The following is a 27,532-nucleotide window of genomic DNA, read 5'->3' on the forward strand; positions in this document are numbered from 1 at the left end:
CTTTTTAAAGAAAAACTTTTTTAAAAAACACGCACAAATTCCCCTGAAGTTCAATGTCCTCACTCCTCCCAGTCCATTGACCTTCATGAACTCCGTTGCCTCTTCTGGCTTGTCAAAATGATACTCCCGCTTCAGGAAAGTCACCAATAGGCAGGTACAGTACTCAGAACTTCACCCCCCTTTTACAGAGGGCAGCCTTGACCTGGTTAAACCCGGACCTCCTCTTTGTCAGTTCTTCTCCCAGGTCTGGGTATACCCGCAGCTCGTTCCCTTCCCATGTGCATTTCCTAGTCTACCTCACCCTTCGGAGAATCGTCTCCTTGTCCAGAAAGCAGTACAACTGCACCACCATTGCCCTGGGTGGCTCACCCGCTTGCAGCCTCATTTTCAGTGGTCTATCTCCGGGGTCTGGTCAAAGGACCCCTCTCCCATCAACTTCTCCAGCATCTTGGCCACGTACGTGCCGGCCTCCGCACCTTCGATGCCTTCGGGCATTCCAACAATCCTCAGATTTTGTCTTCTGGAGTGATTCTCCAGATCGTTCAACTTCTCCTTCAGCCTCGTTTGCATCTCCCACATCACCCTATCTCCTCCACCAATGAGGCCAACTGCTCCTCGTGCTCCCCCACCACCTCTCCACTTTCTGGATCGCCCGGCCCCGAGACTCCAGTCTCTGCTCCACTCTCTCGATCCCCGATGTAATTGTTTCCACCACCTTGGCTAGGTCTTCCAAGGTCTCTTTCCTCTGCTGACAACACTTTCCATTGAGAAACTTTATTAGCTGCTCTGTTGACTGCTGTGTGGGCAGAGCAGCTCCCTTGCCCGCTGACATCGTATCCTGTGGTGAACCTGAAGACTCGCCTGCTCCAGCAGCTCTTTTCTTCTTGCCCCACTCCTCGTCTGTGGATCCATCCGCCAGCCACAGCAGAGGAGTAAAACCTTCCGTAGGCACTTCTGCATCTCTTACACTTAAATACTTTGCCCTTTGGGCGTGGAAAAGGCTGAAAATATCCTCCTTGAGCAGGAGCCACCAAATGTGCGACCGCTCTCTCCGTGGCCGTCACTGGAAGTCCCTTGCAATTCCAATTATAGAATTTCCAATGCAGAAGGAGGCCATTTGGCCCATCAAGTCTGCACTGGCCCTTGGAAAGAGCAACACACTTAAGCCCCTGTCTCCGTAACCCAGTAACCTCACCTAACCTTTTGGACGTGAAGGGACAATTTAGCATGGCCAATCCACCTAACAATATATAAAGGATAAGAGAGAGGCAAAAATAGACATTAGACCCCTGGAAAATGTGAAATCATAATAGGAAACAAAGAAATGGCAGAGGAACTGAATAGTTACTTTGCATCAGTCTTCATGGTGGAAAACACCAGTGGGATGCCAGAGCTCATGAGAATTGGGGCAGAGGTGAGTGTAGTGTCTCATCACTAAGGAGAAGGCTCTGGGGAAACTGAAAGGCCTGAAGGTGGATAAATCACCTGGACCGGATGGACTACACCCCAGGGTTCTAAAAGAGATAGCTGAGGAGATTGTGGAGGCATTGGTGGTGATCTTTCAGGAATCACTGGGGGCAAGAAGAGTCCCAGAAGACTGGAAAGTGGCGAATGTAACATCGCTGTTTAAGAAGAGAGGGAGGCAGAAGATGGGAAATTATAGGCCGGTTAGCCTGACTTTGGTCATTGGTAAGATTTTAGAGTCCATTATTAAAGATATAAAGATGAGATCACGGAGTACTTATACTGATAAAATCGGACTGAGTCAGCATGGCTTCGTCAAGGGGAGGTCATGTGTGACAAATCTGTTAGAGTTCTTTGATGAGGTAACAAGGAAGTTGCACAAAGGAGAACCAGTGGACATGATTTATTTAGATTTCCAGAAGATCTTTGACAAGGTGCCGCCATCGGAGATTGTTAAATAATTTAAGAGCTCATGGTGTTAAGGGTATCCTGGCATGGATAGAGATTGTCTAACTGGCAGAAGGCAGAGACTAGGGGATAAAGGGGTCCTTTTCAGGATGACAGCCGGTGACTAATGATGTGCCTCAGGGGCCTGTGCTGGGACCACAGCTTTTCACAACATACATTAATGATCTGGAAGAAGGAACTGAAGGCACTGTTGTTAAGTTTGCAGATGACACAAAGATCAGTAGAGGGACAGGTAGTATTGAGGAAGCAGGGGGCTGCAGAAGGACCTGGACAGGCTAGGAGAGTGGGCAAAGAAGTAGCAGATGGAATACAATGTGGAAAAGTGTGAGGTTATGCACTTTGGAAGGAGGAATTTAGACTAGACTATTTTCTAAATGGGGAAATGCTCAGCAAATCAGAAGTACAAAGGGGCTTGGGAGTCCTTATTCAAGATTCTCTTAAGGTTAATGTGCAGGTTCAGTCGGCAGTGAGGCAAAGGCAATGTCAACATTCATGTCGAGAGGGCTAGAATACAAGACCAGGGATGTACTTCTGAGGCTGTATAAGGCTCTGGTCAGACCCCATTTGGAGTACTGTGAGCAGTTTTGGGCCCCATATTTAAGGAAGGATGTGCTGGCCTTGGAAACTTTCCAGAGGAGGTTCACAAGAATGATCCTTGAATGAAGAGCTTGTTATATGAGGAACGGTTGAAGACTCTGGGTCTGTACTCGTTGGAGTTCAGAAGGATGGGGGGGGGGGATCTCATTGAAACTTGCAGGATATTGCGAGGCCTGGATAGAGTGGACGTGGAGAGGGTGTTTCCACTTGTAGGAAAAACTTGAACCAGAGGACGCATTCTCAGACTAAAGGGATGATTCTTCAAAATAGAGATGAAGAAGAACTTCTTCAGCCAGAGGGTGGTGAATCTGTGGAACTCTTTGCCACAGAAGGCTATGGAAGCCAAATCACTGAGTGTCTTTAACGCAGAGATAGAAAAGTTCTTGATTAATAAAGGGATCAGGGGTTATGGGCAGACGGCAGGAGAATGGGGATGAGAAAAATATTAGCCATGATTGAATGGCGGAGCAAACTCGATGGACTGAGTGGCCTAATTCTGCCTTATGATCTTATGGTTTAACCTGCACATCTTTGGACTGAGGGAGGAAACCCACACAGATACGGGGATAAAGTTCAAACTCCACACAGACAGTCACCTGTGGCTAGAAGTGAACCCGGGTCCCTGGAGCTATGAGGCAGCGTGCTAACCATTGTGTCACCGTTGTGCCCGAAATGGGCTGTAAATTATGGAGGGGATAGGGTCGGTGGCTGAATGGTGACTTGGATGGAGGAGTTATGTCCGCTAAAGTTGGGTTTTGTTATTATTCTTGTTTGCCGATGTGAGGGGGAAGTTAAGAAGTTGTAAATTTGTAATTGGTGGGGGGAGGCGATTTCTTCCCCACCCCCTACTTTTCAGGAGGACTTCTGTGTGTTTTGATTTTTTTTGTGAGGGTTGTATTTTGGGGGCTTTCTGGGGTTGTGTGGGGGAAGGGATGAGGGAGTGTTGGAGGGAGTCTTCGGGCAGGAGTTGCCACGCTCGCGAGCAATGCTAGTGTCCGGAAGTGTAGTGGGGGGAAGGCTGCGATGATTGGCCAGAGTTCAGGAATGTCCGTGGACTGAATGGCCTGGTCAAGAGTTCCCGGGTGTTCCTGCAGATGAAGAGCTTGAGAGCAGCATAAATTTTCTTGCAGGAGACACATCTCCCGGTAAAAGACAACATGAGGCTTGGAAAGGGATGGGTGGGACAAGTGACCAGTGTTTCAAAGTCAAGGGAGTTGGCCATTTTGTTGAGCAAGAGAACGGGCAAGGTGGTGGGGCAGCTGCGGAGGGCGAGGGGGTGCAGTATGAGTATGGGGAGAAGGCGAGTCACATTTTGGCCTACCAGCTCCAGCATCAGGCAGCGTCCAGGGAAATTCTGCAGGTGACTGCGGAGAAGGGGAAGCTGGTGTCGAAGTCTGAGAAGATAGGTGTTTGAAACTTTCTACGAGGGGTTGTCTCGGGCTGAATCGGGGGGGGGGTTCCTGTTTGAAGATTTGGGAAGGTTTGGGTTTGGACCAAAATTTGTGGCATGGGTTTGTTTGTTGTATGTGTCTCCCATGGCTCGTGTTCGAACGAACGAGATAAGTTTGGAATATTTTGGGTTCCATAGAAGGATAAAGCAGGGGTACCAGCTGTCGCCGTTGTTGTTTCATTGGCAATTGAGCCTTCGGCGATGGCCCTCTGGGTATCTGCTGAGTGGTGAGGGATTGTGAGGGGGGGGCTAGGGAGCACTAGGTATGATTGTATGTGGACGACCTGTAGTTTGTGTTGGACCCATTGGAAAATATGGGCAGAATTATTTGCTTGATGGAAGGATTTAGGGTGTTTTCTGGCTATAGGTTGAACGTAGGGAAGAGTGAGGTGTTCTCGGTAAACACGGCAGGGCAAGGGGTAAACCTGGGGTTGCTACCATTTAAAGTGACAAGGGAGTGGTTTAGGTATTTGGTGATTCAGGTAACACATGAGTGGGCCACAATACATAGGTGGAACTTGACATAGTTAGTGGAAGAGGTTAAGAGGGACTTTAAAAGGAGGGATACGTGAAATGAAAAATGAAATGAAAATCGCTTATTGTCACAAGTAGACTTTAAATGAAGTTACTGTGAAAAGCCCCTAGTCGCCACATTCTTGCGCCTGTTCGGGGAGGCTGGTACGGGGAGGCAAGTACGTTGTACTTGACATTGGCAGGGAGGATGCAGGTGGTAAAGATAAATGTGCTTCCAAGGTTCCTGTTTGTTTTTCAGTCCCTCCAGATTTTTCCCCCTAAAGCCTTTTTCCGGAAGGCGGAGGTGCTGGTCTCGGAATTTGTGTGAGCTGGGAAGGTGCTGAGAGTTAGGAGGGCTCTGCTACAAGGCGGGTGGGGGGGGGGGGGGTTTGGATTGGATTAGATTGGAGATGTAGGAGAGCTTTGAGAGGCGATGTTTGGCACCTTATCGAGGATACTGGGAGCCGAGGTGAAGCCGGACCCCATGGTGGTGATCTTTGGGGTTTCGGAGATGCCGGAGTTCCTGGAGGGGAAGAAGGCCGTTGTTGCGGCCTTCACCTCTCTGATTGCCTGGTGACGGATCCTTTTGAATTGGAGGTCAGATACGCCACCGGTGGTTACAACTTGGCTGAGAGACATCTACGAATTTCTCCGGTTGGAAAAGATGAAGTTTGCCTTAAGGTGGTTGGAAGAGGGCTTTGAGATACAGTGGAGGTTGATATGATGTTTGAGGGTCTATCTGTTGTTATGTGTGTGTGTGTGTGTGTGTGGGGGGGGGGGGGGGGGGGGGGATTAAAAGGGGAAAATTGTACAAACTGTTAACTCTGTTTTGTTGGAATGCGGTGTTATTGTTTACGTCTGGAATAAAATAGCTTTAAAAAAATGCATGAAACGCTGACATACAAAGGGGTCAAAGGAATTTCACATTGTTCATTAGAAGGGTGTGCACCAGACTCCAGAATGGCAGGGAATGGGCTCATTCATTTGGCACATTAGAGGTGGTTCGCACGAAGACTTAGAAGGTGGAAGTGCTGTGTTTTGGGAGGGTCACTGTTTTCCTTGACCGTCATTGCAGATGGGAATAATGTGAACGGTTTCATTTGTGTTCAGGCGCTGCACACTAGAATCACAGAGTGCAGATTTTCTCTTACAAAATAGAAAGGAGCAACTGATCACAAGAAGTTCAGGGGCTATGTGGACCTCACAGTCAGAAGTCTGAAATAGGAGACAATGCAGAAGAGTAGCGGCCATGCAGCAGGAGCAATCATTGGGAGCATGGTGTGCCCCAGCTGCAGAAAGGGCTCTGTGCTCCACAGGGAAAAACACAGCTTGGTGTGCAATGTCATACAGACGCTGTCCCTGGGTTTGGCGGGCTCTGTATTGGGCTGCAAAGGGCATGGTGATGGTGACTGAGGGCATCTACAGCTTGTAGGTAGGGAAGGTATAATATGGGGGGCTATATGAAGCTCTTGTGGGAGATTCATATCTGTATGTTATGGTTCACACAGCCTTCAGATGGGGTGGGTGGAGGTCCACATAGCACTTATGGGCACTTCCATAAGACCATTAGGGTGGCACGGTGGTCCAGTGGTTAGCATTGCTGCCTCACAGCTCGAAGGACCCGGATTCAATTCCGGCCTTGGGTGACTGTCTGTGTGGAGTTTCCACTTTCTTCCCATGTCTGCATGGGTTTCCTCCGGGTGTTCCGGTTTACTCCCACAGTCCAAAGATGTGCAGGTTAGGTGGATTGGCCATGCTAAATTACCCTTAGTGTCCAAAAGGTTAGGTGGGGTTACAGGGATAGGTTGGAGGTGTGGGCTTAAGTAGGGTGCTCTTTCCAAGGGCCGGTGCAGACTCAATGGGCTGAATGGCCTCCTTCTGCACTGTAAATTCTATGATTCTATCGTAAGACACAGGAGCAGAAGTGAGCCATTTGATCCATCGAGTCTGCTCCGCCATTCAATTTGATCATTTGTTATGGGCCAGGGTTTAGAGAACCCCAAACTATCATGGAGTTCACCTGACCCACAACTTTTAATAGATTGTGGTATGGGGAGCACAAGGCCCACTCTACAGGTGTGGTACAGCAGAAATGGAAAAGTATTTTTTTAAGCAAAACGATGTTTATTCTATGAACTCAAGTTAACCTTTTTAAAATATACAGTGAACATCTTAGCAACCATTAATTCAAATACAACCCCAAAGAATACAACAGTAAGTAATCCTTTAAGCTTTCCTTTTAACATCCAAAAGACTTAAAACATCTTTTACCAGAAGCACATCAGGTTAAAGTAGTTTTAAATCACCAGGATCGATTTACAATCTTTAGATTACAAAGAGAGATTCATACACCTTCTGGTTGTGACTGCAGCTATCCAGCTCTGAAAACGAAACTAGAACCCACCCTGCAGCAAACAGCCTAAAACGAAAGTAAAAAGCTGACAGACAGCCCAGCTCCACCCTCCTCTGACATCACTGCAGTAATATGAGCAGCCAAACATTTTTTAAAGCGGCATTCTCATGACACAGTACTGATCTGATGATCCTCAATTCTACGTTCCCACCATATCCCATCATCCTTGATTCCCTTAATGATTTAAAATATGTCTACCTCAGCCTTGAACGTACTTCATGACTCAGCTTCTGCAACTCTTTGTGGAAAAGATTTCCATAGATTCACTACCCTCTGAGAGAAGAAATTCCTCCTCATTTCTGTCTTAAATGGGAGACCCCTTATTTTTAAATTGTGCTATCTTGTTCTGGACCCCTTACTCTGAGGTTATGCCCTCTGGTCCTCGACTCTCCCACAAGGGAGACAACGTCTCAGCATCTACCCTGTCAAGCCCTGAGAATCCTATATTTTTTTAATCAATAAGTTTGCTTCTCATTTTTATAAAGTCCAATGAGTTCAGATCCAACCTGCTCAACGTCCCCACTTAAGAAAATCCCTCCACATCTGGGATCAATCTTGTGAAACTTCTCTGTACTGCCTCCAATGCCAGTATATCCTTCATTAGTGAGGAGCATCATTCATCTGAGGAAGGAGCAGTGCTCTGAAAGCTTGTGATTCAAAACAAACCTGTTTTACTTTAACCTGGTGTTGTAAGACTTCTTACTGTGCTCACTCCCGTCCAACGCCGGCATCTCCAAATCATCCTTCATTAGATAAGGGGACCAAAACTATTCAAAGTATTCCAGGTGAGGTCTAACTCGTGTCTTGTATAGTTTTAGCAAGAATTCCCCACTTTTATACTCCCTTTGAAATAATTGGCAACATTCCATTTGCCTTCCCTATTATCTGCTGAACTCGCATGCTAGATTTTTGTGATTTGTGCACAAGGACCCCCAAATCCTTCTGTGCTGCAGTTTTCTGCAGTCTTTCTCCATTTAAGTAATATTCAGTTCCTTTATTCTTTCTACAAAAATGCATAACTTCACATTTGGTACATTATACCCCATCGTCATCCGGCTCTGCCGGCCCTGATGCCTCCCCATTCTTTGCACCATGGTATCGACACCCACAGCGATGCTCCTCGGTGACTGGGACAAGCTCTGTAGTGCCTCGGCAATGTCCACCTGTGCCTGGGACATGTTCCCCAGCGACTGACACATGCTCTGCAGCGCATTGGCAATATCCACCTGCATCTGGACCACACCCCCCACGACTGGGGTGTACAATGGGGAGACGCCAGGACTGGTAGGGCCGAATGATGATGGGCATGTTGCCCTGGCCCTCAGCCATGGCCGTAACTGACTGAGCCACACCTTGGATACCACAACTTATGAAGTGGACGTTGTGCTCCAGGCTTTCCACTGCTGTTGTCACCCTAGCAGCGTTGGCCTCGGTGCCACGCATTTCCGTTGCCATCTCATGCACCCGTAGCCTTTGGGACTCCTCCAATTGGCTGTGCACTCACGGGAGTATCACTGACATCCTCTCCTGTATTTCAGCTGCACCATAGCATCTGCATCAGCTCCGGGATAATCTGTCCAGAGGCGCAACATCTGGCTGGGATCCAGTTGAGTCTTGGGACCTTCAACTGCTGACTTCCTGCCTCCACCAGATCAGCAACTGTGTGGTGTTCATCAGATTGCACAAAAGCCTGTCCACTAAGATTTCCCACCGAGGTGTGTGTCTCTGCGCTGGTGGAGGGTCGGGATGACAGCCATGATGCATCTATGGTGGCATTTTCAGAGCTCTCCAAGATGTTCTCTTGGAAGGCTGGGGTGGGCACCCCGGATGGCCTGACACCATCCGATGGAGATCCTGCGAGAGAAAGGACACGTGGTCAGTGAGAAGGAAGGATAATTTTATCTGACATGCACAACTGACTGGAGACAGGTCATCCGAGTGAAGGAGCAGTGGATGCTCACCTCAGCGGCACAGGCCAACCTCACTGTCAGTGACTGCTCTGTCCTCGGTCATCCCCACAATCTCCAGAGCCTGTTCCTTATCGGGGGTCAGGACTCTTATGTCCAGCCGCCGCCACCCGTCTGGGCCCTTTCCTGCCTATTATTTGCCAACATCTCCTATGGGGACAAAGAGAGGGCATTGGGAGCCGCACGCCTTATGCATTTGGGGGTGGGGGGGGGGGGTCTATGGCAGGGCATGCGTGGGTTGTACTGGTCGGCGCCAGGGTGTGCTGGGGCACTGGCATGATATCATGCTGGGGGGCAGAGGGGGGTGTGGTGTTAGATAGTAGTTGAGTGGGGGATGTGCGGTGGTAGTGGTCGGGTTGGGGATCCGGGGGGGCAGATGGGACCAATGCCAGGGGGCCGGTGTCAACTTATCTGTGTGGCCGGGGAAGGTCATTGATCTTCTTAAGACAATGGACAATGGTCCCCCTGGCCACGCTGCCCTTACTGATGGCTGCTGCCACTACCTCCCAGGTGGCGTTGGCAGCCCTCTGGCTGCTCCTTTAGCCAAGCTCAGGGGAACAGGGTGACTCGTCTCAACTCCACAGTGTCAAACAGCCTGGTCAGGTCGGCGTCCCTGAATCCTGGAGCAGGTATCCACGGTGCCATGACTATGTGCTGTCTGGAATATGTTTCGAGGGAGCGATTTATGTTTTAGCGGGGAGCTGGTTGATGTGGTCCAGGCGAATCAGCGGGCGGGATGGCCATTTGTGTCATGAAGTCCGTGGGGGATCGTTTCCGGCCCTAATTGAGATTAGATATTGGCCACGGTCTCACCGGGTTGGCCATCGGCAAGCACCGGCAAGTTGCGCCCGCTACTGCACTTAGTGCTTCTTCCACTGTGCCAGGCTGGCAGTGCCCAGGTGCCAGAGGGAGAGGAAGGATGCCACCTTTCTCTGCCCCAGACCTCCCAGGGGCCTCCAATGGCCTGAGAGACACCCCAGATGCCATTACACCTGATCCACGTCTGCTTGGACCAGTACTAAATGGCGCCTGGTCAAAGCCTCGCTGGGGAAGCCATTAGTTCCCAGAAGCCCAGAGAATCTGGCGCATACATAATTAAATGAGCCACAGTTGATCTGAATCTCACCCAACGCAGGCGAGATCTAGATTGTGCTGTGTTGTGAGGCTCGGTTGAATCTTGCAAGATGTCTCAAGCGTTACGAATCTCATGAGAGATCTCTTGTGAGATTCATCGGCCTCGTCGCGACACCAAGTCGAGCGCAACGAAACTGGTAAATCGTGCCCAATGTTTTCAGTTAAAGCGAATAGTTGGTCAGGAATATCCTTGGTACACCATCAGAAATTATACCCCCTGTATACAACCATTCATTTATTGTTCGCATAGTCAGCTGCGTTCTTCCTCGGTGACATTTGATGTTCATGGTTGGCCTAGGTATAAACAAGGTATGACAACACAAATGGAGGAACAACTGGGAGCACTCGACCCTTGAATGGCCTCCGTGTATTGGGAATTCCTTTATTAGTGCAAGTTGAAACTCATGGAATTGAGGACAAATTATTGACCTGGTTAGGAAATTGGCTGAATGGCAGGAGACAAAGAGTAGGGATAACAGGCAGATACAGTAATTGACAGAATATGATGGGTGGCATCCTAAATCAGTGTTTTTCAATCCTTTTTTCCCGGGACCCACTTTTACCAACCAGCTGACCTTTGGGACCCATGCCAGCCTTCTTCGCGACCCACACCAGCTGACCTTTGCTACCCTCACTGGCCGACTTTTGTGTTAGAAAATATTCATATGTAGGCCTTTTTTGAGTGAGTAAAGAAGTAGTTTATTATTTCAGATTTGGGAGAAAGATTTGGAGACTACGCAGTCTCTCAATACTCTTTCTCACTTGAGCTAAGGTTCGCATTGGGTTAATATACAGATTCAAGGGGTGGAATTTGTTGTATTCTCATTTACATACAATCAATCAACTATATTCGCGCCACAATTCATTCCATGTAGTCAATTAATTTTCTTAGCATCCCAGTTATCACATATATGGTTCAAGTGGGTGTTGTCTTACTCGCCCTTAACTTCATGCAGAAGTCACTCAAGACTACCAGAAGGATATGTCCTGCCTGCAGCTGGGGACCTTGTGCTTATTAAGGATCCATTGCATTCCTTGTTCTGTGAAGCTGTTATCAGCGGCTGTTAAAATACTCCCTATACATACCCACGCCTGGTTCTCATGAGGTAGTTTACACAATTTGTAACATTTTGTTCAGGAATGTGGCTAGTTCAACCATTTTGTGTCTTTAGTATTGCTTTAATAGCTAACAGCCATTTGTGTCCTTTCTGATATTAACAAGCATTGTGTATACACCATCTAGTTCTACAAATTGCCTCTTCTAAATAGGCATCTAAGCTAATCAGTACCTTTTGTCTCAGCAGAACTATTCAAAAGTAATATAGGAGCAAAAATGTAGTTACAGAGCCACCTATAATTTATATCATAGTCCAGTATCAGAAAATGCCCCCCAACATTTGCAACTGACGCCGGCCAGCCATCACAACCCACGTCGGCTGACCTTTGCGATACACCTTTATTGATTACCTGCTTGGTCCTCACGATCTCACTTGCGTTGTCATTCAATGCTACATTTCCACTAAGAACTTCAGCTAACAATTTAAGTTCTCGCTGAATCCTTGAAAAAAACCACAAGGCTTGTCATCAGACTCGTCTTCAAAGGCCTTTGAAGGTTTTAAACTTTCATTTACCAGTACTTCCCTGAATATAACACAGATGGGCTTTGCATCCTGATTTGCATTGGCACGATTAAAGCCATACCTCAAGAAATCATCTTTATACTGCTTTGTTCCCGATTTCAGTTTCTTAATGGGTTGTTCACCGGAGGCCCTGGAGCTCTGTTTACAGCTCTGGCCGGTTTGTGTCTCTGGCCCTCTCTTCCTTATTACAAAATAATCCATCCTCAGTTCTTCACACAGTCCTGTGCTTGCTTGCTGGCAGCTACAAAAATGGAGGAATATCTCCTCCGTAATTTCCTGCCCAAAGCACGGATGTACAGGTGCGTGATGTCAGTGACCTTCTCTCTGCCGCCTCTACTGGCAGGAAGACTCTGTCATTTGTATATTAATGACCGGTCACAGCCGGCATTTCTTTTTACTTTGAAATTTTACTTCTAATACCTGATTTTTTTTCAGTTTATGACTTTTTACTACTGAAAATTAAAGCAATTTCAGTTGAAAATGTGCATCCTTACATTTACACACAAACTTTGTTTTAAATATATTCCCATTTCTTTAGAAATTTAAACAAGTACAAAAAAAAGTACAATCTTACTTTTACTCAATAAACTATTACTTTAGACGAGATGAAGTAACTTGTCAAACGCACACAATGTCAATATTTCTTACTGGTTCCACTGCATTGCACTATAAAGGTCCAAGTCATTTCCTTCTCCATTTTCACCAAAAGCACTTACTTCCTGGTTTCCAGAGAGTGGAGACACAAAATGATCACTAAGTTTCTTCCAGTCTTTCCATGTGTCCGGCGTATTGACTGGCCTCATTTGACCGGTATTTCTCGCTGACAAACCTGGCCTGTCTTCCCTCTCATTGTCCAATAGCTGTACTGTCGTCAGATGCATCCACCCCAGTCACAGACTGCTGACCACTTCCTGACCCATACTTCACGTTGTAGGAGTGCAAGCGGACGTTGAACAGCTTGACCACGGAGCCACAGGTCACATACTGCCGATCGGTGACGGGGGAATAAGCTGAGCAGCGCGCAGAGAGCGAACACCAGAGCGGAGCACCAAGCTGGGGCCACCATCATTAGCATTACGTACCCACCTGGCCGCCGGTCAGCCCCTGCCACCCCCCACCCCCTGTCCCACGTCCAGTGACCAACACACAGCCCAGCCTCGCGCCGCCCCATCTCCTCGTACGCTGCAGCCAATCAGGGACTGCAGGAGGCCGGCATTCTTAAAAGCTAGTAGCAGCCGACTTCTTCCCAGGATCGAGAACACCGCAATTGATAGCTCCGTGACCCACCCGACACCTACCCGTGGCCCACTGATGGATCATGACCCCGAGTTTGAAAATTGCTGACTTAAACAATGGGCCTTAAATGATGGCCTTGGTTCAAACATGTACAAAAAGAGCTGAATGCTGAAGGTGAGGTGAGTGACTGCCTTGACATCAAGGCAGCATTTGACCGAGTATGACATTAAGGAGCCCTAGCTAAATTGGAGTCAATGGGAATCAGTGGGAAAACTCTCCGATGGCTGGAGTTATACCTGGCACAAAGAAAGGTGGTTGTGGTTGTTGGAGGTCAATGATCTCTGCTCCAAGACATCACTGCAGGAGTTCCTCAGGGGAGTGTCATAGGCCCAACCACCTTCAGCTGCTCACCAATGACGTCCGTTCCATCATAAGGTCAGACGTGGGGATGTTTGAAGACAACTGCACAAATGACGACGTAATGTTCAACATTCGCAACTCCACAGAAAATGAAGCAGCCCATGTCCAAATGCAGCAGCATCTGGACAATATTCAGGCTTGGGCTGGCAAGTGGCAAGTTGCATTTGCGCCACACAAGTGACAGGCAGTGACCATCTCCTACAAGAGAGGATCGAACCACCACCTCTTAACATTCAATGGCATTATCACGGCTGAATACCCCACAATCAATATCTGGGGGTTACCACTGATCAGAAACTGAACTGGACTAGCCATATTTATATTGTGGCTACTAGGAATTCTAAGGTGAGTAACTCACCTCCTGACCCCCCAAAGCCTGTCCATTATCTACCAGGCACAAATCAGGAGTGTAATGGAATACTCTCCACTTGCCTGGATGAGTGCGGCTCCAACAACACTCAAGAAGCTCAGCACCATCCAGGACAAAGCAGCCCACTTGATTGCCCCACCTTCCACAAACATGCAGCACGGTAGCATTGTGGTTAGCACAATTGCTTCACAGCTCCAGCGTCCCAGGTTGATTCCGGCTTGGGTCACTGTCTGTGTGGAGTTTGCGCGTCCTCCCAGTGTGTGCGTGGGTTTATTCCAGGTGCTCCGGTTTCCTCCCACTGTCCAAAGATGTGCAGGTTAGGTGGATTGGCCATGATAAATTGCCCTTAGTGTCCAAAATTGCCCTTCGTGTTGGGTGGGGTTACTCAATTATGGGGATAGGGTGGAGGTGTGGACCTTGGGTAGGGTGCTCTTTCCAAGAGCCGGTGCAGACTCGATGGGCCGAATGGCCTCCTTCTGCACTGTAAATTCTATAAAATCTATGCAACCCTTCACCACTGATGAATAGTGGCAGCCGTGTACCATCTACAAGATGCACTGCAGTAACTCACCAAGGTTTTTCCTTACACTGCACCTTCCAAACCCACGACCACTACCATCTAGAAGGACAAGAACATCACATATCTGGGACTACCACCACCTGGAGATTCCCCTCCAAGTCACTCACCACCCTGACTTGAAAATATATCTCTGTTCCTTCACTGTCGCTGGGGCAACATCCTGGAACTCCCTCCCGAACAGCGAGGTATAACTTACACCTCAAGGACTGTAGAAGGCAACTCACCACCACCTTCTGAAGGGCAACCAGGGCAATAAATGCTGGCCTAACCAGCGACCCTCATATCCCCTACATTAATAAAAAAAGGATAGAAGCCACATACTGAGATTTACAGACACAAGAAAGACTGACATTTACATATTACCTTTCATGACAAATGGATGTCTCAAAATTCTTTGCAAGCAATGAAGTACTTCTGAAGTGCTGCCACTGTTGTTTCTATGCTCTCTTCATTACAAGTGTGTATGGATTGATTACGTGTCTCAATCTTTGTTTATGTTTTCAGGCCTTATCTAGTTTCTCCTCCAGCCTCTCCATAAAATAACAATGTTAAATAAATTGGACCATCACTGGATAAGCAAATATAAATAAACATTTAACCTGGTAGATCCACAGCACAGCAATGTGGTTGACTCTTAATTGCCCTTGAGGGTGAGCAATAAGTCCCCATCCCATGAACAAATTAAAAAAAGAACTTGCCCAAGATATAAATAAATAAATAAATCAGCTGATTACAAATAACATATAATTAAGCTCTTATGGCAACACATTCATATTGGGCATGTTATTTGTTTCCACATTAGATGTTTAAATTCACACACGAGTAATTTTCAATATATTCAGGAACAGAATGAAGGTTGAATCAAAAGTATTCCTTTAAGTGAATTATTCCATTATTATTTACCCTGCCCAGAAATTAATTATGCTTTATTATTCTATTTGCCACTCTAGCTTCATTCGTTGCAAATGAACAGCATTTGTAATTACAATATTGTGAAAGAAGCTGATCCAAGACTGCTGAAACTGGAGTCACAGAGCAAGTGCACAAGCATTCTTAAGTTCCTTCGACTCATTATGCAAGTGACTCTGCCCAAAGAACCGCTTTGCTGGCTTATTTTTAATGGTATCGTATTTTTTAAATCTATGCCATATTTATCCCATAAAACACATTTATTGCCTGTTCATGTTTGATTGTTTAAAAATGAGAAATTATTCTTCTCTGTTGCAATGTTCAAATATCACAGTTATGAGTCAAGTATGTTTTTATTCTTTTCTCATCTTGTACTGAGCTGAATTATTTATCAGGGTGGTTTTCTGAGTTTGAGGGGCTGGTAGGGTGTTGCGCCTATCCGCTACTCATATTTGGAAATTACAGACATGCTGTTCATAATTTCCAGAATGCACAGTTTGGAGCTAATACTCTGATTTGGCAACATATAGTTCAATGATCAACCCTCATTGTCATGAAAATAAAAATATTAATTTCTGGGTCTTTTTTGAGCAGTCTTTTGACTCATAGTGAGCACATGATTGTTCTGGGTAGGATGATGACTGATTTAAGCAGGATACAGAAAGTGGAGAGGAGAACTGAAAAAGGAAGTATAAGGGAAAAGAGAGTGTATGATAAAAGATTATGAAAAAGAACATAAAAAGGAATCATTAAGTCATTTAAAAGACTGGGGTGGGGAGGCACATTCAATAGTAATTTCAAAAGGTATTGGCCAAATACTTGAAAAGGACAAGATTATATGGTGTAGGGGACAACATATTAGCACGTATAAAAGATTGGTTAGATAACAGGAAGCAGAGAGTAGGGTTAAATGGGTCTTTTACAGGTTGGCAAGCTGTAACAAGTGGAGTGCTGCAGGGATCAGTGCAGGGGCCTCAACAGTTTACAAATTACCTCAATAATTTGGATGAAGGGACTGAACATATGATACTTAAGTTTACCAATGACACCATGATAGCTAAGAAAATAAATCAGCAAAAGGAGGGAGAGAGTCTGCAAAGTGATAAAGACAGATTAAGTGAGTGGGTAAAAGTTTGGCAGGAAGAATAGAAAAGCAACATACTATTCAAATGGAGAGAAATTGAAGAACCCGGTGATACAGAGGAATCTGGGTCTCCTGGTACATGAATCACAAAATGTTACTTTGCAGGTTCAGCAAGTAATTAGGAAGTCCACTGAAATGTTGATGTGTATTGCAATGGCAATGGAATATAAAAATAGAGTTTTAGGCAGAACAGGGTCTTGTTCCACATCTGAGAAGTGATCTTATTGAAACATATAAGATCCTAGGGTGATTTGATGAGATAGATGCCAGGAGAATGTTTCCATTCACGGGTGAGACTAGAACCAGGGGGCATATTTTGTAAGGGCCCCGAAGAATCCAGCTCGAGTTTTAAGGATACAAAATAATAACGTTTATTTACTATAACAATATATACATAACAGTAGCAGTAACTTCCCTTGCTACCTTCTCCTTCCTCCTGGTTCCTGGACTGGCCAGCTTATTTATAGTAGGAGTTTCTCCGCCCCCCTCATTGGGGAAGTTCATACTCCCATAGGATTGTGGGATAGTCATTAGTCCCCAGCCAATCGTCAGTAGGCAGGTTATAACAGCATAGTTTAAAAATAATACGTTTAAGACTGTTAAGACCATTTAAGACCAAGTTAAGACCATTTAAGACTGAGTTTAGGAGAATTTTGTTCTCTCAACGGATTGTTAAAATGTGAAATTCTGTTCCCCAGAAAACAGCCAAGCATGAGTCATTGAATTTATTCAAGGCAGAGTTAGATTAATTAGACAAAAGAATCAATTATGGGAAGCAGTTGACAAAGTGAAGTTGGGACCACAACAATCTCAGCCAGGATTTTATTGAATGGTGGAACCGACTCAAAGGGCTGAACGGACTACACTTGCTCATAATCCCTATGTTCCAAAAAGTTGGGGATGTGGGAAAGATTAGGGGAGTAATTGATGTTTACAAAATGTTGGCAGACATGATGAGCTGAATGAATTCTTTCCGAGGATGAACGTGCTAAATTGGGGGAAGGCTAATTATAACAATATTAGGCGGGACCTGAAGAACATAGATTGGGGGCGGATGTTTGAGGGCAAATCAACATCTGACATGTGGGAGGCTTTCAAGTGTCAGTTGAAAGGAATACAGGACAGGCATGTTCCTGTGAGGAAGAAAGATAAATACGGCAATTTTCGGGAACCTTGGATGACGAATGATATTGTAGGCCTCGTCAAAAAGAAAAAGGAGGCATTTGTCAGGGCTAAAAGGCTGGGAACAGACGAAGCCTGTGTGGCATATAAGGAAAGTAGGAAGGAACTTAAGCAGGGAGTCAGGAGGGCTAGAAGGGGTCATGAGAAGTCATTGGCAAATAGGGTTAAGGAAAATCCCAAGGCTTTTTACACTTACATAAAAAGCAAGAGGGTAGCCAGGGAAAGGGTTGGCCCACTGAAGGATAGGCAAGGGAATCTATGTGTGGAGCCAGAGGAAATGGGCGAGGTACTAAATGAATACTTTGCATCAGTATTCACCAAAGAGAAGGAATTGGTAGATGTTGAGTCTGGAGAAGGGGGTGTAGATAGCCTGGGTCACATTGTGATCCAAAAAGACGAGGTGTTGGGTGTCTTAAAAAATATTAAGGTAGATAAGTCCCCAGGGCCGGATGGGATCTACCCCAGAATACTGAAGGAGGCTGGAGAGGAAATTGCTGAGGCCTTGACAGAAATCTTTGGATCCTCGCTGTCTTCAGGGGATGTCCCGGAGGACTGGAGAATAGCCAATGTTGTTCCTCTGTTTAAGAAGGGTGGCAGGGATAATCCCGGGAACTACAGGCCGGTGAGCCTTACTTCAGTGGTAGGGAAATTACTGGAGAGAATTCTTCGAGACAGGATCTACTCCCATTTGGAAGCAAATGGACGTATTAGTGAGAGGCAGCACGGTTTTGTGAAGGGGAGGTCGTGTCTCACTAACTTGATCGAGTTTTTCGAGGAGGTCACTAAGATGATTGATGCAGGTAGGGCAGTAGATGTTGTCTATATGGACTTCAGTAAGGCCTTTGACAAGGTCCCTCATGGTAGACTAGTACAAAAGGTGAAGTCACACGGGATCAGGGGTGAACTGGCAAGGTGGATACAGAACTGGCTAGGCCATAGAAGGCAGAGGGTAGCAATGGAGGGATGCTTTTCTAATTGGAGGGCTGTGACCAGTGGTGTTCCACAGGGATCAGTGCTGGGACCTTTGCTCTTTGTAGTATATATAAATGATTTGGAGGAAAATGTAACTGGTCTGATTAGTAAGTTTGCAGACGACACAAAGGTTGGTGGAATTGCGGATAGCGATGAGGACTGTCTGAGGATACAGCAGGATTTAGATTGTCTGGAGACTTGGGCGGAGAGATGGCAGATGGAGTTTAACCTGGACAAATGTGAGGTAATGCATTTTGGAAGGGCTAATGCAGGTAGGGAATATACAGTGAATGGTAGAACCCTCAGGAGTATTGAAAGTCAAAAAGATCTAGGAGTACAGGTCCACAGATCACTGAAAGGGGCTACACAGGTGGAGAAGGTAGTCAAGAAGGCATACGGCATGCTTGCCTTCATTGGCCGGGGCATTGAGTATAAGAATTGGCAAGTCATGTTGCAGCTGTATAGAACCTTAGTTAGGCCACACTTGGAGTATAGTGTTCAATTCTGGTCGCCACACTACCAGAAGGATGTGGAGGCTTTAGAGAGGGTGCAGAAGAGATTTACCAGAATGTTGCCTGGTATGGAGGGCATAAGCTATGAGGAGCGATTGAATAAACTCGGTTTGTTCTCACTGGAACGAAGGAGGTTGAGGGGCGACCTGATAGAGGTATACAAAATTATGAGGGGCATAGACAGAGTGGATAGTCAGAGGCTTTTCCCCAGGGTAGAGGGGTCAATTACTAGGGGGCATAGGTTTAAGGTGAGAGGGGCAAAGTTTAGAGTAGATGTACGAGGCAAGTTTTTTACGCAGAGGGTAGTGGGTGCCTGGAACTCACTACCGGAGGAGGTAGTGGAGGCAGGGACGATAGGGACATTTAAGGGGCATCTTGACAAATATATGAATAGGATGGGAATAGAAGGATACGGACCCAGGAAGTGTAGAAGATTGTAGTTTAGTCGGGCAGTATGGTCGGCACGGGCTTGGAGGGCCGAAGGGCCTGTTCCTGTGCTGTACATTTCTTTGTTCTTGGTTTGATAAACATATATGGTTAAGTTGGTTGCTTATTGTGTGATTGATGGGTCCTTGCACAATACAGATAACGGGATACTAGACAGTGATACAGATATATCTGTTCATGGAACCCATAACTGATTAGCTCCCATGATTGACACATATTGATAAGACATTTGTTTTTTCTTAGAAAATATTTCATTGAAGCATTTGTAATTTTCACAGTTAACACACATTAACATCTCTTAAACAACCGCGCAGGCCAACACACATAAAGAAAGAAGAAAAAAAACAACCTACAGAACAACACCCCCAACTTCCCCCGCTCTATTCCCTAGCTGCCCGTAAACTGTATTCTCTGTCCCATTGTAACATTGCCATGCCTCCTGTTTTCCTCCCCTCCCTTTTCCCTCCCCTCCCCCTTATTGCTGACGTTCAATTTTCCTTGATGTGGTCTATGAACAGCTGCCATCTAAGGGCGAACCCTTGAATTGATCCTCTCAAAGAGAATTTCATTTTCTCCAGACTGAGAAACCTTGCCATTTTGTTTCTTTAAAAAAAATAGATATTTATTCAAATTTTCAACAAAACGCCCCCCCAACAAAAAGAAAGAAACAAGAACACAACAATCAGAAATTATACATTGGATTTCCCCCATATACAATAACCCCCCATAGAACATTTAAAAACACACATAGGGGAAACCCCCCCCCACCCGCCCGCCCTTGGGCTGCTGCTGCTGACCTCCTCCTAACGCTCCGCGAGATAGTCTAGGAACGGTTGCCACCGCCTGAGGAACCCTTGCACAGACCCTCGCAAGGCAAACTTTATCCTCTCCAGCTTGATGAACCCTGCCATGTCATTGATCCAAGCTTCCACACGAGGGGGCTTTGCATCTTTCAACAGTATCAAAATCTTCCGCTGGGCTACCAGGGACGCAAAGGCCAGAATACCGGCCTCTTTCACCTCCTGCGCTCCCGGCTCATCCGATACCCCAAATAATGCCAATCTCCAGCCCTGCTTGACCCGGGCGTTCACCACCTTGGACATAGTCCTCGCAAAACCACTCCAAAACCATCCAGCGCCGGGCACGACCAGAACATATGGACGTGATTTGCCGGGCTCCTCGAGCACCTCCCACATCTGTCCTCCACCCCAAAGAACCTACTCAACCTCGCCCCTGTCATATGCGCTCTGTGAGTAACTTTGAACTGTATTAGGCTGAGCCTGGCGCAAGAGGAGGAAGAATTAACCTGACTCAGGGCATGAGCCCACAGACACTCATCTATCTCCTCCCGAAGCTCCTCCTCCCACTTGCCCTTTAACTCCTCCACCATGGCCTCCTTCTCTTCCTTCAGCTCCTGGTAAATCGCTGAAACCTTGTCTTCTCCAACCCATACACCCAAAATCACCCCTGTCCTGAATCCCGGCACGGAAGCAGCGGGAATTCCCTCACCTGCCGCCTCACAAACGCCCTCACTTGCATGTACCTGAAAGCGTTTCCCGGGGGTAGCCCAAACTTCTCCTACAGCGCCCCTAGGCTCGCAAACGTTCCATCGATGAACAGGTCCCCCATTCTTCTAATCTCTGCCCGATGTCAGCTCCGAACCCCCCCATCCATCCTTCCTGGGATGAACCAATGATTCTCCCGAATCGGGGACCAAACCGAGGCTCCCACCTCGCCCCTGTGTCGCCTCCACTGCCCCCAGATCTTCAGCGTCGCCGCCACCACCGGACTCGTGGTGTACCTTGTCGGCGAGAGCGGCAGCGGTGCCGTCACCAGCGCCCTCAGGCTGGTGCCCATACAGGACGCCATCTCTAGCCTCTTCCACGCCGCCCCCTCTCCCTCCATTACCCACTTACGGATCATCGCCACATTGGCTGTCTAATAATAGCCACACAGATTCAGCAGGGCCTGCCCCCCCATGTCCCTGCTCCTCCCCAGAAACACCCTCTTCACCCTCGGGGTCTTATTCGCCCACACAAATCCCATGATGCTCCTGCTCACCCGTTTGAAAAAGGCCTTGGGGATCATAATGGGAAGGCACTGGAACACAAAGAGAAACCTTGGGAGGACCGTCATTTTGACCGACTGCACCCTACCCGCTTGTGAGAGTGGCAACATATCCCATCTTTTAAAATCCTCCTCCATCTGCTCCACCAACCGTGTCAAATTGAGCTTGTGCAGGGCCCCCCAACTCCTAGCTACTTGGATCCCTAGGTACCGAAAGCTCCTTTACGCCCTCTTCAGCGGTAGCTCGTCTATCCCCCTTCCCTGGTCCCCTGAATGCACCACAAAAAGCTCACTCTTCCCTACGTTGAGTTTATACCCCGAAAAGTCCCCAAACTCCCTAAGGATCCGCATGACCTCCGCCATCCCCTCCACTGGATCCGCCACATACAACAACAGGTCGTCGGCATTCAACGACACCCGGTCCCCCCCCCCCCGGTCCAGTCCCCTCCATTTCCTGGACTCCCTCAGTGCCATGGCCAACTGCTCAATTGCCAGTGCAAACAACAAGGGGGATAAGGGACACCGCTGCCTTGTCCCCCGGTACAGCCGAAAGTACTCCGACCTCCGCCGGTTCGTAGCCACACTCGCCACTGGGGCCCTATATAGCAGCCTGACCCAACTGATGAACCCCTCCCCGAACCCAAACCTCCGCAACACTTCCCAAAGATACTCCCACTCCACCCGATCAAAGGCCTTCTCCGCGTCCATAGTTGCCACTACCTCCACTTCCGCCTCAGCACATTTGTGTTTAGCTGCCTACCCTTCACAAATCACGTCTGGTCCTCATTAATCACCCCCGGGACACAGTCCTCAATTCTCGTAGCCAGCAACTTCGCCAGCAACTTAGCGTCAACATTGAGGAGCGAGATCTGTCCATACGACCCACATTGCAATGGATCCTTGTCCCGCTTCAAGATCAAAGAAATCAGCGCCCTGGACATTGTCGAGGGCAAGGTCCCCCCTCTCTCGCCTTATTAAAAGTCCTCACCAGCAACGGGCTCAGTATTTCTTGTAGAATTCAACCGGGAACCCATCCGGCCCCGGGGCCTTCCCCACCTGCATGCTCCCTAATTCTTTAACCAGCTCCTCCAGTCCAATCGGCGCCCCCAAACCAGCCACCTCCTCCGCCTCCACCCTCGGGAACCTCAGCTGATCTAGGAATCGTCGCATCCCCCCCTCCCCCGCTGGGGGCTCAGACCTGTACAGATCCCCATAGAAGTCCCTAAATACCTAATTTATTCTCACCGCACTCCGCACCGTATTCCCCCCTCTATCCTTAACTCCACCAATCTCCCTCGCTGCCTCCCTCTTACAAAGCTGATGTGCCAGCATCCGACTCGCCTTCTTCGCATACTCCTACGTCGCCCCCTGCGCTTTCCTCCACTGTGCCTCTCCTTTCCCCGTGGTCAAAAGGTCGAATTCCGTCTGGAGGTTCCGTCGCTCCCTAAGTAGCCCCTCCTCGGGGGCCTCTGCATACCTCCTGTCTACCCTTAGAATCTCCCCCACCAACCTCTCCCTCTCCCTCCCCTCTCTCTTCTCCCTGTGGGCACTAATGGAGATTAGCTCTCCCCTGACCACCGCCTTCAACGCCTCCCAGACTACCCCCACCTGCACCTCCCCGTTGTCGTTGGCCTCCAAATATCTTTCAATACACCCCCGCAGCCGCCCGCACACCCCCTCATCCACCAACAGTCCCCATCATGGGGGCAGCACGGTAGTATTGTGCATAGCACAATTGCTTCACAGCTCCAGGGTCCCAAGTTCGATTCCGGCTTGGGTCACTGTCTGTACATCCTCCCCGTGTATGCGTGGGTTTCCTCTGGGTGCTCCGGTTTCCTCCCGCAGTCCAAAGATGTGCAGGTTAGGTGGATTAGCCATGATAAATTGCCCTTGGTGTCCAAAATTACTCTTAGTGTTGGGTGGGGTTACTGGGTTATGGGGATCGGGTGGAGGTGTTGACCTTGGGTAGGGCGCTCTTTCCAAGAGCCGGTGCAGTCTCGATGGGCCACATGGCCTCCTTCTGCACTGTAAATTCTATGTTAATCTAGGCGCCACAGCAGGCGCTGGTCCCTCTCCTCCCCCAACTCCAGCTCCACCCAATGCGGGGTGTGGTCCGAGACGGCTATGGCCAAATATTCCGTTCCCTCCACTTTCGGGATTAGCGCCCTACTCAAAATGAAAAAATCTATCCGGGAGTAGGCTCTATGGACGTGGGAAAAGAAGGAAAATTCCCTGGCCAGTGGCCTGGCAAACCTCCATGGATCCACTCCCCCCATCTGATTCATAACCCCCCCCCCCCCCCCCCCGCCCCACCCCCCATTATCAAGCTTCCTACCTCCAGATCCGGAATCTGACCCAGCATGTGTTTCATAAATCCGGCATCATCCCAATTCGGGGCATATATGTTCACCAGTACCACCCGCACCCCCTGCAACCTACCACTCACCATCACATATCGACCTCCATTATCCACTACAATATTCATAGAACATAGAACGATACAGCACAGTACAGGCCCTTCGGCCCACGATGTTGCACCGACATGGGAAGTCAAAAAACAAAAGCCATCTATCCTACACTATGCCATTATCATCCATATGCTTATCCAATAAACTTTTAAATGCCCTCAATGTTGGCGAGTTCACTACTGTTGCAGGTAGGGCATTCCACGGCCTCGCCACTCTTTGCGTAAAGAACCTACCTCTGACCTCTGTCCTATATCTATTACCCCTCAGTTTAAGGCTATGTCCCCTCGTGCTAGCCATTTCCATCTGCGGGAGAAGGCTCTCACTGTCCACCCTATCTAACCCCCTGATCATTTTGTATGCCTCTATTAAGTCTCCTCTTAACCTTCTTTTCTCTAACGAAAACAACCTCAAGTCTATCAGCCTTTCCTCATAAGATTTTCCCTCCATACCAGGCAACATCCTGGTAAATCTCCTCTGCACCCGTTCCAAAGCTTCCACGTCCTTCCTATAATGAGGTGACCAGAACTGTACGCAATACCCCAAATGCGGCCGTACCAGAGTTTTGTACAGCTGCAACATGACCCATGACTCCGGAACTCAATCGCTCTACCAATAAAGGCCAACACACCATAGGCCTTCTTCACAACCCTATCAACCTGGATGGCAACTTTCAGGGATCTATGTACATGGACACCGAGATCCCTCTGCTCATCCACACTGCCAAGAATTTTACCATTAGCCAAATATTCTGCATTCCTGTTATTCCTTCCAAAGTGAATCACCTCACACTTCTCTACATTAAACTCCATTTGCCACCTCTCAGCCCAGCTCTGCAGCTTATCTATGTCCCTCTGTAACCTGCAACATCCTTCCGCACTGTCGACAACACCACCGACTTTAGTGTCGTCTGCAAATTTACTCACCCACCCTTCTGCGCCCTCCTCTAGGTCATTTATAAAAATGACAAACCGCAACGGCCCCAGAACAGATCCTTGTGGTACGCCTCTTGTAACTGAACTCCATTCTGAACATTTCCCATCAACCACCACCCTCTGTCTTCTTTCAGCTAGCCAATTTTTGATCCACATCTCTAAATCACCCTCAATCCCCAGCCTCCGTATTTTTTGCAATAGCCTACCGTGGGGAACCTTATCAAACGCTTCACTGAAATCCATATACACCACATCAACTGCTCTACCCTTGTCTACCTGTTCAGTCACCTTCTCAAAGAACTCGATAAGGTTTGTGAGGCATGACCTACCCTTCACAAAGCCATGCTGACTATTCCTAATCATATTATTCCTATCTAGATGATTATAAATCTTGTCTCTTATAATCCCCCCCAAGACTTTACCCACAACAGACGTGAGGCTCACCGGTCTATAGTTGCCGGGGTTGTCTCTACTCCCCTTCTTGAACAAAGGGACCCCATTTGCCATCCTCCAGTCCTCTGGCACTATTCCTGTAGCCAATGATGACATAAAAATCAAAGCCAAAGGCTCAGCAATCTCTTCCCTGGCTTCCCAGAGAATCCTAGGATAAATCCCATCAGGCCCCGGGGACTTATCTATTTTCAGCCTGTCCAGAATTGCCAACACCTCTTCCCTATGTACCTCAATGCCATCTATTCTAATAGCCTGGGTCTCAGCATTCTCCTCCACAACATTCTCTCTTTCCTGAGTGAATACTGACGAAAAATATTCATTTAGTATCTCGCCTATCTCTTCAGACTCCACACACAACTTCCCATCCCTGTCCTTGACTGGCCCTACTCTTACCCTAGTCATTCTTTTATTCCTGACATACCTATAGAAAGCTTTTGGGTTTTCCTTGATCCTACCTGCCAAATACTTTTCATGTCCTCTCCTTGCTCGTCTTAGCTCTCTCTTTAGATCCTTCCTCGCTACCTTGTAACTATCCATCGCCCCAACTGAAACTTCACACCTCATCTTCACATAGGCCTCCTTCTTCCTCTTAACAAGAGATTCCACTTCTTTGGTAAACCATGGTTCCCTCGCTCGACGCCTTCCTCCCTGCCTGACCGGTACGTACTTATCAAGAACACGCAGTTGCTGTTCCTTGAACAAGCTCCACATATCCAGTGTGCCCAACACTTGCAGCCTACTTCTCCAACCTATCCCTCCCAAGTCATGTCTAATGGCATCATAATTGCCCTTCCCCCAGCTATAACTCTTGCCCTGCAGGGCATACTTATCCCTTTCCATCATTAAACTTAAACATCACCGAATTGTGGTCACTGTCCCCAAAGTGCTCACCTACCTCCAAATCTAACACCTGGCCTGGTTCATTACCCAAAACCAAATCCAATGTGGCCTCGCCTCTTGTTGGCCTGTCAACATATTGTGTCAGGAAACCCTCCTGCACACATTGTACAAAAAACGACCCATCTAATGTACTCGAACTATATCTTTTCCAGTCAATATTTGGAAAGTTAAAGTCTCCCATAATAACTACCCTGTTACTTTCGCTCTTATCCAGAATCATCTTCGCCATCCTTTCCTCTACATCCCTAGAACTATTAGGAGGCCGATAGAAAACTCCCAACAGGGTGACCTCTCCTTTCCTGTTTCTAACCTCAGCCCATACTACCTCGGAAGAAGAGTCCCCATCTAGCATCCTCTCCGCCACCGTAATACTGTTCTTGACTAGCAGCGCCACACCTCCCCCTCTTTTGCCTCCTTCTCTGAGCTTACTAAAACACCTAAACCCCGGAACCTGCAACAACCATTCCTGTCCCTGCTCTATCCATGTCTCCGAAATGGCCACAACATTGAAGTCCCAGGTACCAACCCATGCTGCTAGTTCCCCTACCTTATTTCGTATACTCCTGGCATTGAAGTAGACACACTTCAAACCACCTACCTGAACACTGGCCCCCTCCTGCGACGTCAAATCTGTGCTCCTGACCTCTATACTCGCAATCTCCCGTACCCTAAAACTACAATTCAGGTTCCCATGTCCCTGCTGCATTAGTTTAAACCCCCCCAAAGAGCACTAACAAATCCCGCCCCCCCCCCCCCAAAGGATATTTGTGCCCGTCAGGTTCAGATGTAGACCATCCTGTCTGTAGAGGTCCCACCTTCCCCAGAAAGAGCCCCAGTTATCCAGAAATCTGAATCCCTCCCGCCTGCACCATCCCTGTAGCCACGTGTTTAATTGCTCTCTCTCCCTATTCCTCATCTCATTATCATGTGGCATGGGCAACAACCCAGAGATAACAACTCTGTTTGTTCTCGTTCTGAGCTTCCATCCTAGCCCCCTGAAAGCCTGCCTGACATCCTTGTCCCCTTTCCTACCTATGTCGTTAGTGCCAATGTGGACCACGACTTGGGGCTGCTCCCCCTCCCCCTTAAGGACCCGGAAAACACGATCCGAGACATCACGTACCCTTGCACCTGGGAGGCAACATACCAAACGTGAGTCTCTCTCGCTCCCACAAAATCTCCTGACTGTGCCCCTGACTATCGAGTCCCCAATTACTAATGCTCTGCTCCTCTCCCCCTTCCCTTCTGAGCAACAGGGACAGACTCCGTGCCAGAGGCCCGTACCCCATGGCTT

The 27,532-nt window shown here is 47.8% G+C and overlaps 1 protein-coding gene across 1 annotated transcript in view; it reads left to right on the forward strand.

Annotated features, from left to right (window-relative positions):
- LOC140388176 (cilia- and flagella-associated protein 54-like) overlaps positions 1 to 27,532 on the forward strand; it is a 209,982-nt gene that overhangs the window by 23,185 nt on the left and 159,265 nt on the right. The window contains exon 4 of the mRNA XM_072471936.1: positions 15,203 to 15,374. Within this exon, the coding sequence (XP_072328037.1) occupies positions 15,203 to 15,374 (172 nt within the window). The remainder of the gene's footprint in view (positions 1 to 15,202; positions 15,375 to 27,532) is intronic.

Source organism: Scyliorhinus torazame, chromosome 13, assembly GCF_047496885.1.
Source record: "Scyliorhinus torazame isolate Kashiwa2021f chromosome 13, sScyTor2.1, whole genome shotgun sequence".
NCBI classification, from domain to species: domain Eukaryota; kingdom Metazoa; phylum Chordata; class Chondrichthyes; order Carcharhiniformes; family Scyliorhinidae; genus Scyliorhinus; species Scyliorhinus torazame.